This window comes from Sander vitreus, chromosome 9 (genome assembly GCF_031162955.1).
Source record: "Sander vitreus isolate 19-12246 chromosome 9, sanVit1, whole genome shotgun sequence".
Taxonomy (NCBI): domain Eukaryota; kingdom Metazoa; phylum Chordata; class Actinopteri; order Perciformes; family Percidae; genus Sander; species Sander vitreus.
The window spans coordinates 31,059,329-31,072,603 of record NC_135863.1 but is presented as its reverse complement, the minus strand read 5'-3'; the positions used below and the strand labels follow the sequence as shown (position 1 = coordinate 31,072,603).

The 13,275-nt window shown below is 42.4% G+C and overlaps 2 protein-coding genes across 2 annotated transcripts in view; one reads left to right on the top strand and one right to left on the bottom strand.

Annotated features, from left to right (window-relative positions):
* The window catches only part of rabggta (Rab geranylgeranyltransferase subunit alpha), a 152,085-nt gene that overhangs the window by 70,348 nt on the left and 68,462 nt on the right, over positions 1-13,275 (top strand). The window lies entirely within an intron of this gene.
* The window catches only part of LOC144523812 (capping protein, Arp2/3 and myosin-I linker protein 3-like), a 45,589-nt gene that overhangs the window by 18,828 nt on the left and 13,486 nt on the right, over positions 1-13,275 (bottom strand). The window contains exons 5-23 of the mRNA XM_078259683.1: positions 11,963-12,084; positions 11,715-11,809; positions 11,315-11,385; positions 11,110-11,183; positions 10,788-10,863; positions 10,603-10,691; positions 9,493-9,587; positions 9,279-9,365; positions 8,197-8,306; positions 8,023-8,100; positions 7,838-7,914; positions 7,228-7,332; positions 7,077-7,146; positions 2,776-2,857; positions 2,177-2,273; positions 1,888-1,942; positions 1,095-1,267; positions 918-986; positions 383-476 (exon numbers count right to left, since the gene is read on the bottom strand). Coding sequence (XP_078115809.1) covers positions 383-476; positions 918-986; positions 1,095-1,267; positions 1,888-1,942; positions 2,177-2,273; positions 2,776-2,857; positions 7,077-7,146; positions 7,228-7,332; positions 7,838-7,914; positions 8,023-8,100; positions 8,197-8,306; positions 9,279-9,365; positions 9,493-9,587; positions 10,603-10,691; positions 10,788-10,863; positions 11,110-11,183; positions 11,315-11,385; positions 11,715-11,809; positions 11,963-12,084 — 1,719 coding nt within the window. The remainder of the gene's footprint in view (positions 1-382; positions 477-917; positions 987-1,094; positions 1,268-1,887; positions 1,943-2,176; positions 2,274-2,775; positions 2,858-7,076; positions 7,147-7,227; positions 7,333-7,837; positions 7,915-8,022; positions 8,101-8,196; positions 8,307-9,278; positions 9,366-9,492; positions 9,588-10,602; positions 10,692-10,787; positions 10,864-11,109; positions 11,184-11,314; positions 11,386-11,714; positions 11,810-11,962; positions 12,085-13,275) is intronic.

The following is a 13,275-nucleotide window of genomic DNA, read 5'->3' as shown; positions in this document are numbered from 1 at the left end:
CTTTCTTCATTTGGTGAATCAGACAATTCCACCATTATGTGTGGACTATATTAATTTCTTCAGCATTAGGATATTTATGATAATCATCACACAAATTGGGCGATCTAGCCGTAGACTAACCCAACACATACACAACTCATCCTCAGATTTGCTCTGTTGAAAAATAAAAAATCTTTTTGGATACAGTTTCTCGGTCTGAAACCCTAAAATGTCTGCTCAATTCTGATCCAAAGCCTCTCGATGAATTATTGGCTGAAATGCAGGGTACAAGTTAAACATCATGCTAAAGATGTTGAAAACCCGAAAAACGTCATCAAATCAAGCAGATTGAGTCTGGCAGGTTTGTATTTCTGACATTAACTGTGTCAGTGGCTATGCCAACCTTGGTCAGTGCCTGCTCTGTCCTCTCAGGGGCGCTGCGGTAGGCCTGGCTGATGTCACTGAGCGGTAGAGGCATGTACTGCAATGTGAAATTACTGTGAGAGAAAGAGAGGGAAGAGCAGAAGAGGAAGGAACAGAGGAAGGGTCGAGTTATTGAAGGAGACAGTAACGGGCGAAAGAGAGAAAGTGGGTTACAGATTCAAGGGTTAGTTAAGGTTAATATCCCCAATGGACAAAGCTCATCCCAAAATATCCCTCCCTGTGCCATGCAACGAGTGAGTAATACTTTGATCTTTGCAACCATGTCATCCTTAGCCTAAAGATAAGTCTGGACCATTTATGATGAAGTGGAAAGCAACAATTTGCTATGTTTAAAATGTTTATGTTTAAAAGGTCTTAAATAGAAGGTAAATCTATCACGCTTGCTGAAAGTCATCAGTTCTTGCAGCAGATATATAATATATCCTCTTATTTGTGGACAGAATTCTAGCAAGCACATAAAATAATACATGTCGATGATGTTTTAACAGGCTTACTGTTCAAGTGCTCGGGCCACATCTAGAAATCCTGCCACGGAGGTGTTGTTGCGATCCCATGTCACGCTCCTGCAGGACAAAGTGGTGCGTTGCACTGAATACAAACCTCCATGTGGAGCACATTTTATACTGCAAAAACAAAGGAATAGCCTCTCTCTACATTTCCTTTTTCTTAACCTGAGCGTGGTGTTGATCTGCAGGGCTTTGCTCAGCATCTTAGCTCCGATGTCGTCCATGTTGTTCCCGCTCAGGTCCACTTTTCTCAGGCAGGTGTTGCTGCCCAGGGCGTTGACCAGCACGGTGCCCCGAGAGCGCAGGCGCGAGTCGGCCAGGGACAGAGACTGCAGGGCCTGGAGAGGCAGACGGGCAACAATGGAGGGAGAGGCATGTGTGTTAAAGTGTGTGTGTGTGTGTGTGTGTTTTGGGGGGATATTTAGGAATAAATCAAGTCGAGAAAACATTGAGCGCTGGAAAGAGAGGAGGGGATGGGGAGCCGTGAGGATAAAGTGCAGTGGTGAAATTTACTGCGGAGTGATGTGACTGCTCGCCAACATAACTTTACATGCTGTATGAATGAATTATTTACAATATGTGTGTGTAGCGATATAGACACTGCGCGCGCAAGGGTAACAGAGACAGTAATAATTAATGATACAATGACACGTCTGTCCAGGAATCCAACCTTAAATCAAACAATTTTATTGTCTTTATTTTTTCTCTCTAGTGAAACTAGAATATGTCAATTCTTCCGTGTCTTTGCAGATGATCCATTTTCTTTTTAGAGGATTTCGGATAGGAAAAAATAAGCCTTAGGCTTTAGCCTTTTCCTTTTTCGGTTGTTAATTGTGTGAGTCATACTGTGTGAAATGGACCGTTGTAAACATGTATTAGATATTCACACAAATTGCCATGCTATTTATTCAGTCATTCATTCATTCATCATGAAGCAAAGCTTTTTGTTATCACTCACACATTCCTCCTCCTGTATGAGATGAACCAGCTTCTGCAGGACTTCATCCAGAACCCTGCAGACAAACACAGAGACGAGGCTGAGTGAGCGGGCGCGAGTCATTTCCTGCTGCCGGCAGCGAGCTGTCTGCCTGAGGAGCAGCGGCCACTTATGAAAACGGAAGTCGAATCATAAACACGTATATCCGAGCTGGCATATGTAGCAGCGCACATGACCCCTTGTGTTCACGTACACACACACATGCACACACATAGATCGAGGGAAGCAGGACATGGAGCACTGGCAGCACCTGTTTTTGATGTTGAAGTTCTTGCCCAGATAAAGGTGTTTGAGGGAGGGGTGTCTGGAGAGGGCTGGCAGTACTGTGAGCAGGTCTGCATCCAGACCTGTCAAAACACACACACACACACACACACACACACACACACACACACAATCAATTTTCATTTGAATGATCCAATATCGATTCCTAAAATCAAGAATCGATTTTTTTCACTGACTGTAGTCTGTAGAGCTGCACTTTATTGTGTGTTCATGTTAAATAAAAAAGTACATTGATGTAACTGCTTAGGGGTGAATTCTTAATGTAATCATTGATACTTTTAGTAATGCTGCAGGTTAGAGAGAACATTTGTACAATTGAGGAATCTCTTTTTTATATCCCAGCAAAATTGGTTTTGCAACTGAAACGTCCCAAATCGACATTGAATCGGAAATGTAAATTGGAAATGTAATCAAATTGGGACTTTGTGAATCGCAGTTGAATTGATTCAGGAAATCAGTGCCGATACCCAGGCCTAACATTCATTAACAGCCCACTCAAACCTCTCCTGCCCGAGGACAGAGAGTCACGGTAACAGAGTGATGTGTTGCAGCGTGCCACCGTACCGTTGTCTGATATATCCAGAGTGCCGATAGCGGAGACTCTGGGGAAGAGTTCCTGGAATACAGCAGCTCCTGCAGACCTTAGCTGCAGACAGAGAGAGAGAGACAAGGGAAAACCAACATATGCACAGGCATGAATCCCAGTCATTTTAGGTTTAGTCTATAGGGAATTGTTCTATTTTTTTCCTTTTTTATTTCTCTGCAAGCAGTCTGAAAGGTTTGTTGTTGAACGCTGAGCTTTGCCTTGCTTGTGATCTGCCGCAGCTCTGCTTAGTGGTAGGAAAAAACATATAGGGCCCTAGTTTAATGATCTGAGCGCACGGCGTGAAGCACATGGCGCAGGTGCGTTTAGGGCGTGTCCAAATCCACTTTTTGCTAGTTTGACAGTGGAAAAAAGGGTCTGTGCGCCGGGGGCATGGTTCAAAAGGGTTGTACTTAGTGTCTTCATTAATTCATAGGTGTGTTTTGGGTGTAACATGCAATAAACCAATCAGTGTCATCTCCCATTCCCTTTAAAAGCCAGGCGCGTTTGGACCTTGGAGCATTGCTGTTATGATGGAGGATTTGCACTGTAATATTTTTATTTGTAATCTTTTGCATGTGTGTGTGCTGCTGCGCATCCCTGTGTGTGTGTAACAAGCATAGTGTGCGCGTGCTGTGCACGAGCCTAGATGCAGTTTACTAATTTGCTGTTAAAATAACAATGAAATGACTTTAGACCAGGTTTTTGTTGGTCAATGGCGCGATCACTTCCCGCTGCCTCAAGATATCAATACACCTAGAATGCACCTGAACACACCTCCCTGTAAGACCAGCACGCCCATGGGCACAAAGATGGGCGCAGGTGCATTTGCTATTTAAACGATGTGGGCGCTGGACGGGAAACTGACAACTGCGTCGGTCTTAGACTAGCATAGACACTTGCGTTGGGCTTTGCGCTGCGCCGGGTGCAGGATAGGACCCCTAGGCTACTTGTCACTTGTTTTTCACTTAAACGTGAATATATAAATATCCTAATAACCTGTGAGAGCTGTTTCCATCATCAAAGCTGTGGGTGCACATTAACAGGAACCAATTGGATGTTTGATATAATTTAATTGACCCGCTTAGTAGTAAAAAAGCAACTTCATAAAGCTGCAAACTAAAAAGTATGGGGCAGTTAAACAAATCATTTGGTGATGGACCTTTTCCACAGCAGACATTTTGACTTGTGATAGTAGGAAAAGCACAGCTGAAACTGATAACCTTAACGATGGCTCAGTTCCATCAAGTGTTCCAGTAAGCTAGTTCAGTGAGTCAGCATGAACAATACCAGGACCTCTCCTAAGTGGAACGCAGCCATCATTAATAGCTTTGAATACACCTGTGCTTTTCCTACTATGACATGTCAACATGTCTGCCGTGAAAAAGGTCTATAAACTAACTAAGTATTTACTCAAATACAATTTTGAGCTACTTGTGCTCTATGGGGAAATTTGATTTTATGCAACACTTCCTGTGCTTCAAAACATTTGAGTATTTTTACTCCACTACAGTATGTTTATTTGAAGACTGCAGTTTCTAGTTAGTTTACAGATGAATATTTAACATACAGTACAAAACTTACTGAATATTAAACACAAGTGTACATAAAGTAATTGAAAGCTCCATCTCAATCAGCTGCAAGATTAAAATGCTGCTTACACATTAATGCATCAGTAAAAACTAAAATAATCCATTATTAGCTATGTAGTATAACACAGGGATTAGAGCTGCAAAGATTAATCGATTAATGATTAGTTTATTAAATTAAATAATCGCCAACTATTTTGATAATCGATTAGTCGGTTTGATTCATTTATTTAAGACAAAAGTAAAAATTATTTGATTCCGGCTTGTTGAATATGTTCTAGTGTCTTCTCTCCTCTGTGACAGTAAACTGAATATCTTTGAGTTGTGGACAAGACAAGACATTTGAGGACGTCATCTCGGGCTTTTGGGAAACACTGATAGACATTTTTCACCATTTTCTGACATTTTATAGACCAAACAACTAATACATTAACAGAGAAAATAATCAACAGATTAATCGCCTATGAAAATAATCGTTAGTTGCAGCCCTAACAAGGATGCATGGTCAGTACTTTAACTTGAAGTGAATTTAGCTGATCATTTCCGTGTACTTTTGCATTTTGAATACAGAAGTTTACTTAGGGTTAGAGTAGAGTATTGCTGCTTTTACCTGCCCACCTGCCAGTGACTTAAGCTAACACGGGATCAAATAAAGTCTATGAATACATTTCAAAGCATATGGAATCACACTTTGTAAAGCTGTGAAAAAAAGAGCAAATTCTGAATGCTGCAGAAATTGTCCAAATGATATCAAGTGAGTTGTTTTGGCCTTCAGCTGTAAAAGCAGGGCCAATAGTTGTACTTGTGACTTGAATGTGTCTGTTTATGTGTGACTGTAGTGTCACTCACAGCGTGGGAACTTTGTGTTTCAGACAGTTTTCTGCTCTGAGTCGGTACTCAGACATTTTAATCATTTCTTTCTACGACTACAAATATTTTCTACACATTCACAAACCTAAATTAGTCAAGCATTTGTTTCTATGGGTTTACAATGAGTGACATGCCACCAGCTTTGAAATGATATCTGCACATCATTCCACAAGACCACAATCTTATTGACCCTTATTTAACCCTCTGAAGTCTAAGGGCATTTTCACATATCTTCTTAAATTGGCCTTTTTTTTTTGTAAAATATAAGATACGTCTTTAATTTTTGACAGGACAGCTAGGTGAGAAAGGGGGAAGACATGCAGGAAATTGTCACAGGTCAGATTTGAACCCTGGACCTCTGCATCAAGGCATAAACATCTCAGTATATGTGCGCCTGCTCTACCACTGACCCAACCCGGCATTTGCATATAACTATTGATGATGTGTTTCATATGAAAATGTTCAGAACAAACTCAGCTTTCCAGTGAGTGACGCCTTTGTGCAAAGAGATAAGTTGGCGCTAAAGCTGAAACGTTGATGTTCACTTTTTGAAATTCCTAAAATCTCTTTTTGAAAACAAACCTAACCTATGATGTGTTGTATGAATTGTTTCGGTGCTTGAAATGAGATTACCAAAGTCTTAGGTTATATGTGATTAAAATAGTAAATAAATGTCTCAAATGAAATTTTGGAATATCACTTTTTGAGTAGGAGTTCGGGGTTGCCAGGTCTGTATGACAAAACCAGCCCAATGGCCAATACAACCAAACCCAGACCAGAATTCAAAAGATTCCCCTCCCCAAAACATTTTACACTAACTCTTACACTGCTTTTAAAGTCCAACAGCATTACTATAATTGCCAAATGTATTGTAATATCTACAAAGTAACAGCATAAATGTGTAGTGTAAAAGTGTACCAGCATTAAAAGCAGTTTTCCCTTAAAGGAACACGCTGACTTATTGGGACTTTAGCTTATTCACCGTATCCCCCAGAGTCAGATAAGTCCATACATACCCTTCTCATCTCCGTGCGTGTCGTAACTCTGTCTGACGCACCCACTGCTAGCCTAGCTTAGCACAGATCCTGGAGGTAACCGGCTCCATCTAGCCTACTGCTCCGAATAACTGACAAAATAACACCAACATGTTCCTATTTACATGTGATTTGTATAGTCACAGCCATCTTCTAATGTATACATACTGGGAACTATATTCTCAGAAGGCAGAAAGTAGCAGTGCTTCGCCTTCTCAGAATATAGTTCCCAGTATGTATACGGTTAGAATAATAAGCTAGGCTAGTGGTGGGTGCGTCAGACAGAGTTACGACACGCACGGAGATGAGAAGGGTATGTATGGACTTATCTAACTCTGGGGGATACGGTGAATAAGCTCAAGTCCCAATAAGTCGGCGTGTTCCTTTAAAGTTATTTCACCTAGGTCCTAAATTTGCCTTCTGTAATTGGATACAGTATATTATCATAAATAAATAAATCTCTGTGAACATGTACACCAATTCACTGATACACAAATTAACCTGTTTTGTTGTAAACTGTGCACTACTCCGTTTGCAGCCTTCGCTAGAGAGGCAGGTGCTGGGCTGCGGGGCACGTCGTGTCTGTGTGGGTCTGGTCTACCCACAAAAAAATTCAACTCAGCAGCAACATTTAAAAAAAGAAAAAAAAAGCCCAGTTCCACAGGGAAACAGCAGACCTGGCAACCCTGCTCGTGAATCAAGATACCTTTAAAGGAAATCTCCCACTCTGTGTGAGAAAAAAAAAACTGAGCTATCCCTTTAACTAGGAGAGTAGAGATGAACTCTTACCTCACAGCCACTGATATCCAGATGTAGATCATTGATATGAGGATTGGAGGTTAACCCTGTTAGCAGAGCCCTGTGGAGACAGGACGCATACAAGTGAGTGACAAATCTATGCGCTTCACTGTAGAGGAGTTTGGATAGAGAGTAAGAGTACCTCAGAACATCAGGGGGCAGCTTCATAGAGGCCAGGCTGACATAAGTGAGGCTGAAGGCTGAGCTGAAGAACTGACGGAACAGCGGCAGCGTGTCCTTCACTTTCCTATTGGGGGAGAAAAGACGAAAGGTGAAAGAGAGGAGATGATAGGGAGTGGGATGGGACTGGTCATACAGAAGAGATGAAGTGACACTGTTGACATGCCGGGCAAATATGAGTGCAGTACTGAGCGCAGAGTACTGACACAATGAGAAACAGAGTGAATATTGCTTTGTTGTAAGAGGAGGGGAGCGAGTGGGGTCAAATGAGAGATGGCTTCTTCTTAAATATTCATGAGTCTTATCTATGCAGACTGCGCCGGGAGTTCTGGTTTTAAACGGCGGTAGACACACCCACAGAGAGGAAGCACAATGGGCCAGTGGTTCACACCAAACTCATTTCCCATTAAGCAAGAGATGAAGATCATGACAAAAAAAAAGAAAGAACGTGGGAGAACGGATGACAAGAGAGGAGAGATTAGGTTTTTTAAGGTGAAATATGGAGGATTTAATCCCAGATTTATATTTGCAGCTGCCTTTATGGTTTAGGGAATCTTAAAGATATGACTAACCTGTGCGAGAGAGAATTTTTGGAAAGATTCAGAAAGGAAAGATCAGCGCAACACCCCCTCAGAAGAGCCCCAAATAGCTGCATGAGACACAGGGTGCAAACAGTTAATCTGGGCTGAGCATTGTGCAGAGAGAGAAATGCATTTTTTTTTCAACGTTGCACGTAAACATTTGTCTCCAGACTCACTGAGTCCACGGAGCAGTCTGTGCCCGACAGATCCAAATGGACCAGGCAGTTGGGCTGAGACAAGAAGAGATACAAATTCTGGAAACAGAAAGAGGGAGATATTAAGCTGGAAAAGTGGCGTATAAATGGAGCAGTGTGTGTGTTTTTGTTTCCAGATGGGTTGTGCTTTCTGACCGAGGCATCCTCCCCTGAGAGGACCCCGGGGTTCTTGCTCAGGTCCAGGTGCAGGAGAGAGTTGGAGTACTCATCGCTGGAGCACAGAGCCTGAGAGAGAGACACCACTCCTGAGAGAGAGAGAGAGAGCGACAGAGAGGCAGACGGATAAAAGGAAAAAAGAGAGAGACAGAAAGAGGAGAGAGGGGAAAGTTGTACAATATTAAAAGACGGCGCACATTCTCCTAACATTTTGTGTCCTTGCATTATTCATACACATCTACAGCAGCAGGTATCAGTGGATGTAATGGGAAGCAGCGCATCGTATCTGCCTGCTTCCATGTAATATTTAAATTCTCCACTGGGTACACGGTAAGATGAGATGGTAGCAGGAGGCATGCTGCCTGCAGGGCAGCACAAAGTCAATATGGAGCTGTAGCAAGGGGCAAAACATGAAACAAAGCTCTTCAGGAGGGAGAAACTAACATCTGGGGCTTCGGAGGCTTTACTCTCCCTAAACTCTCTCTCTCTCAGAGAGCTGCTCAATCATCTGCAGCTTAAAGGCAGGGTTGGTAATGTTAAAAAGCTAGGGGCTCGGGCCTCGGGGCCCCGTCTAACCCCTCCCCCTGCCCTCGGGGATCCGACCCACTAACAGACGTGCGTCATCCCTGAAAAGCTATGTCAATGTTTACTATAATTTGTCCTCTCTGTATGTTGAGCTTAGGCCCGTACACAAGGGGGGGGGGTAGAGTACGCGCAGCGGGGCAAGGAGGCATTTCATTGGTTCTTTCCAAGCGGACTGCGAGGCAATGATTGGTGGGCATTTTTACAGGATGACAGCAGCTAGAGATGACAGATCTGTTTCGCTCCTTTTTCCGAGCTCATAAGTTATTTATTGCTGTCGGGGTGTAAAGACCATTTCAAACAATAGATATAAAAAAGTGTTTATTGGAAATAGTTTCCAATGCTGCCTTTAACTGTTGAGGGCCTAATCTAACCCAATTCCACCTGATTGTTGTTGAATTGTGGCCACATTTTCTCGACATTACCGAACCATGGATAGGGACAGCAAGGGAGGAAAATAAAGAGGGACGGGCCCAAACCTTTGGAGGTGAGCGAGGTCTTGGAGAGGTTGAGGAGACGAAGTCCCTTGCTGAGGCGACACACCTGCTGAATTAGGTTGGACACACCTGCAGCGTGCACACAAGAGGTATGAAAAATTAAGTTACAGAAAGAGACTATTTAGATCACAGAAGTGGATTTAAAACAAATGAATATAGTTTACGTAATAAGACAACCAAAGAGAAGTTGGTGTACCTTGGTTGTCCAGTGAGTTGTGGGCCAAGTTGAGCGAGTGGATGACAGAAGCAGGGTTCTCTGAAAGAGCAGCTGACATCTTCTGTGGAAAGTCTCTGTAAAGAGGGTCCATAGTTAAGAACAGACAAACAGATGTTGTAAATACAGACACAAGCATTTAAAGGGGCACTGAAGCCATTAAGCATTGCACTTTCATTAAGACTCACAAGGGATAGATTCACAAGGGTCCAAATCTGTTACCTTGCGCGGCAACTGGATTCTCGTAATATCATGTCGTCTCGCATTGCCAGACCTTCCTCCACAGCGCTGCGGAGGAGGGTCTGGCTAGTGCCGCTGCTAAATAGCCTCGGGAAGGATCTTGTTTTGGTGGAACGTGTACGTTCAAAAGTAGTTTTAGTCGTGCAACAGAAAACTCCGATTGGACAGATAGTCTAGCTAGCTGTCTGGATTTACCCTGCAGAGATCTGAGGAGCAGTTAACCAAAGTCCTCATCAATCCACCGGAGTTTAAAATTACAACACAAAGAAAGGGAAAGGCAACGGACATCAGGCCAAAATGAGGGACATCTGGTGGAATTTCAGGCGGCACCTGAACAATCCTTGAAATGAAACATTGCTGATATAAACTAGGCTTTGAGTAACGCGTTTGTGTGTGAACTACCAGGTGACCGAACCAATCAGCTTCCGGTGAGGAGCTACTGGCAGCTCTTGGTGTGGTTAGGTGTGTGTGACGAACGCGACTGTTCGTTCAAAATAAAAATGGCGGACGTGATAGACAGATGGTTCTTCCAATCACCTGCCAGGTATTTTAAGGCGCCTGCCCTTTTTCCAAACAGTTTCTATAATGGCTTCTCCCTGACGTTTAGTCTGAGAGAAAGTATAGGACAAGTTCCAAAAAAACTGGAGCCTGCACTTCATAATGCCATATGCAGATCAATATTGTCGTTCATCAGACCCTCCTGACTGGTAAATGTCCTTCAAAGTCTCAAGCCCAATGTGAGATTTTTCAGAGGACATCATACAGCTGCTTTCACAGGCGAGGCGTGTGAGTTTATTTTTAGATTGAATGGATGAAAAGTGAAAGAGAGGTGCTAGAGGAATCAAAACTCACGATTTTAACCCAGCGTTCTCCAGCGTGATCTCCTCCAAGCTGGAGGATTTGCTGACAGTGTGCAGGACCTGCTCGGTGACCTCTGACCCCTGGAGGAAAAAAGGAAAAACATTTAAACTAGACCTGTTGTTTTGCTTAAAGACTCTTTTATACCACAGCGGAAACCCAGCTATGTTTATACTTACTATCCGCAGGTCTTTGCAGTACAGTTTAGTGAACCAGGTGTTGTATGCCATTGATGCAACAATCACCGCCAAATCCCTGGAAAAGATAGAACTGAGGTAAATGATATATTTTCATATTATGTTTTATGTCTTAAATGATTCTTGTTTTTAGCTATTTATTGTCTATCTTGTTTTGTTTTTAATCTCTAATGCACCTTCCGTTGTGGCACTCACAATTTAATTGTATGGGGTCTCTGTGCAATGGCAATAAAGGTTTATTTTATCTTATACGAGGTTCCATATTTCGGAGGTAACAGTGTTTTGAGCGCTCCTCGTCCCTCACCTGCTCTCCAGGTGGCTGAAGTCCAGCAGGTTAAACTCTCGGCTGTCCTGGGAGTGATAGATGGTGTCCACATCCTAGGAGCAACATTACCCATGAGCGTGTTTGCTGCAGTACAGTATATGATCCCAGCGCATTTTGAGCACAGTGCTGTGCGTAACACTCAAAAGCACTCAAAGCGACACAGGCACAGTCCCACAGCTCTTACCCACTGCACTTCCTCCTTGCAGCTGATGCCATTATAGTCGCACAGAGCGGCGTATGTCTCCGAGAAGCCTCCTGAGAGAGGCAGGCGGGAGGAAAAAGAAACGAGAGAGAGAGAGAGAGAGAGAGAGAGAGAAAAATTAATCTGAGATGATGTGAACGGCTGCTTCCTTCAGAGAGAACAGGAGACAAAGGGGAGCAAAATGCACACAGAAACATTTGTCCAAATTATCTTCCTTTTATTTATGTGCACTTTTAAAAGAACATCTGGGAGAGCATTGTGAAGTGTGTGAGCCAACATCCTCTCGTCTCGAGGCTGCCAAGTGGTGTGCATGTGCCTCTGTGTGTGTGTGTGTGTGTGTGTGTGTGTGTGTGTGTGTCTTTGATAATAATGTCTCTTTTACCACAGGCCCCCTGGGTTTCCACTGACGTCTCTGAGCTGGGTGAATACTTCCTGCTGCCCTCAGAAAGGTCACTGTCTGAATGACAGATGGAAGGGCTGCAAAGATAAAAGAAACAAAGATGTGGGAATAATTTATCTTTAGATAATTGTAAAAAATATAGATCATCTGTTCATCATCCACTGCACAGATACAGTATGCGATTTATTCCGATGTTCTTTCTTGTGAGAGAGAGAGAGAGAGACACTTACGCAAAAATGGAGTTGTTGAATATTCGAGACAGAGCCAAATTAATATGGCTGACCACATGATTGAGGTTTTCGCGTGACTCAAACCTCAGGGAGTAGCTGGACTTGTCAGTGTCGATAACAACCTGCACAGGAAATGGAAATGATTACGGTGGAGAGGGCGGCTGAATGTTATTTTTCACTTCATGAAATAGAAATTACTAATTTTGGATTTGGAACCTCCCCTTTTTTTTACAAAACTCTCTGTCCAAATATCTCAAAATGTAGTATTGAGTTTGTTTGTTTCACCATTAATGACTACAAGAGTAAGAAAAGTTAAGACAATATAATACAACTTAAACCTATGTATGTGAATGGAATACTAATTTTCACAATAGCCAGAATTAGCAGCATTAAAAGTATAGTTACCCTAAAATTATGATTATTCCAGCAACTCTCTATTTTACAATAAAGAGATATGAAATAAAAGGCTAACCTTACATTGGTAACTTTAACTTATGAAACAAATAGAGATAGCATTTGTTTGTGTTTCTCATGACTGACATAGTGGTTGTGTTAGCTAGTTGAGTGTTATGCTAAATATTAAAACAGTGAGAAGATTGTTGTCCTCTGCATATGGTAAAGCGCACCTTTATGACCTGTGGCTCACACTAAAGCCATCATTTCTGACTACTACTGGTCTATTTTTTTCTAGAATTAATCCCACAAGCAAAGGCTGAAATATAATTTTTTTTTAGGAAGAGTAAGAATTAAAAGACTATCCCATGCTCTTCCAAAAACAAAAACCGACTATCCCATAAATAAATTATAAAAATAAAATACAACATAAAGTCCCTCTTTTCTGACCTCCCATACCACCTTAATCATTTTCATACAGTCCCTAAGCAGTTTATCTTGTCGCCATCACCGTCAACAGAAGAGAACAAGTAAATAAGAGAGCATTGGCTGTCTCTGTAGCTGCTTCGATAAATGTTTTAAATGCTTTTTGTCATTCCTTGAAGGCCAGGGTGATGTAACCACTGCATTATATACAACAGTACAGACAAACAGTTAGCTGTGACAGTGGAGCTGAGTGCAGACAGAGTTTGGTAATAATGTTTTAAAGGTCCAATGTGTGGGAATTTCTCCCATCTAGCGTTGAGATCATATATCGCAGTCAACTCTCTCGCGCCGCGCAGTTCAAAGGACGTATTACAGCTACGGGAGCCGTTCGGCATCTCTTTCGATCCCCTTTTCCTTCATCAGGTCTTTCCATCTTTGGAAGGCAGCTCCAATGCTCACTCTTTTTTTATGATGACGTCGGTCTCTTGCTCTTT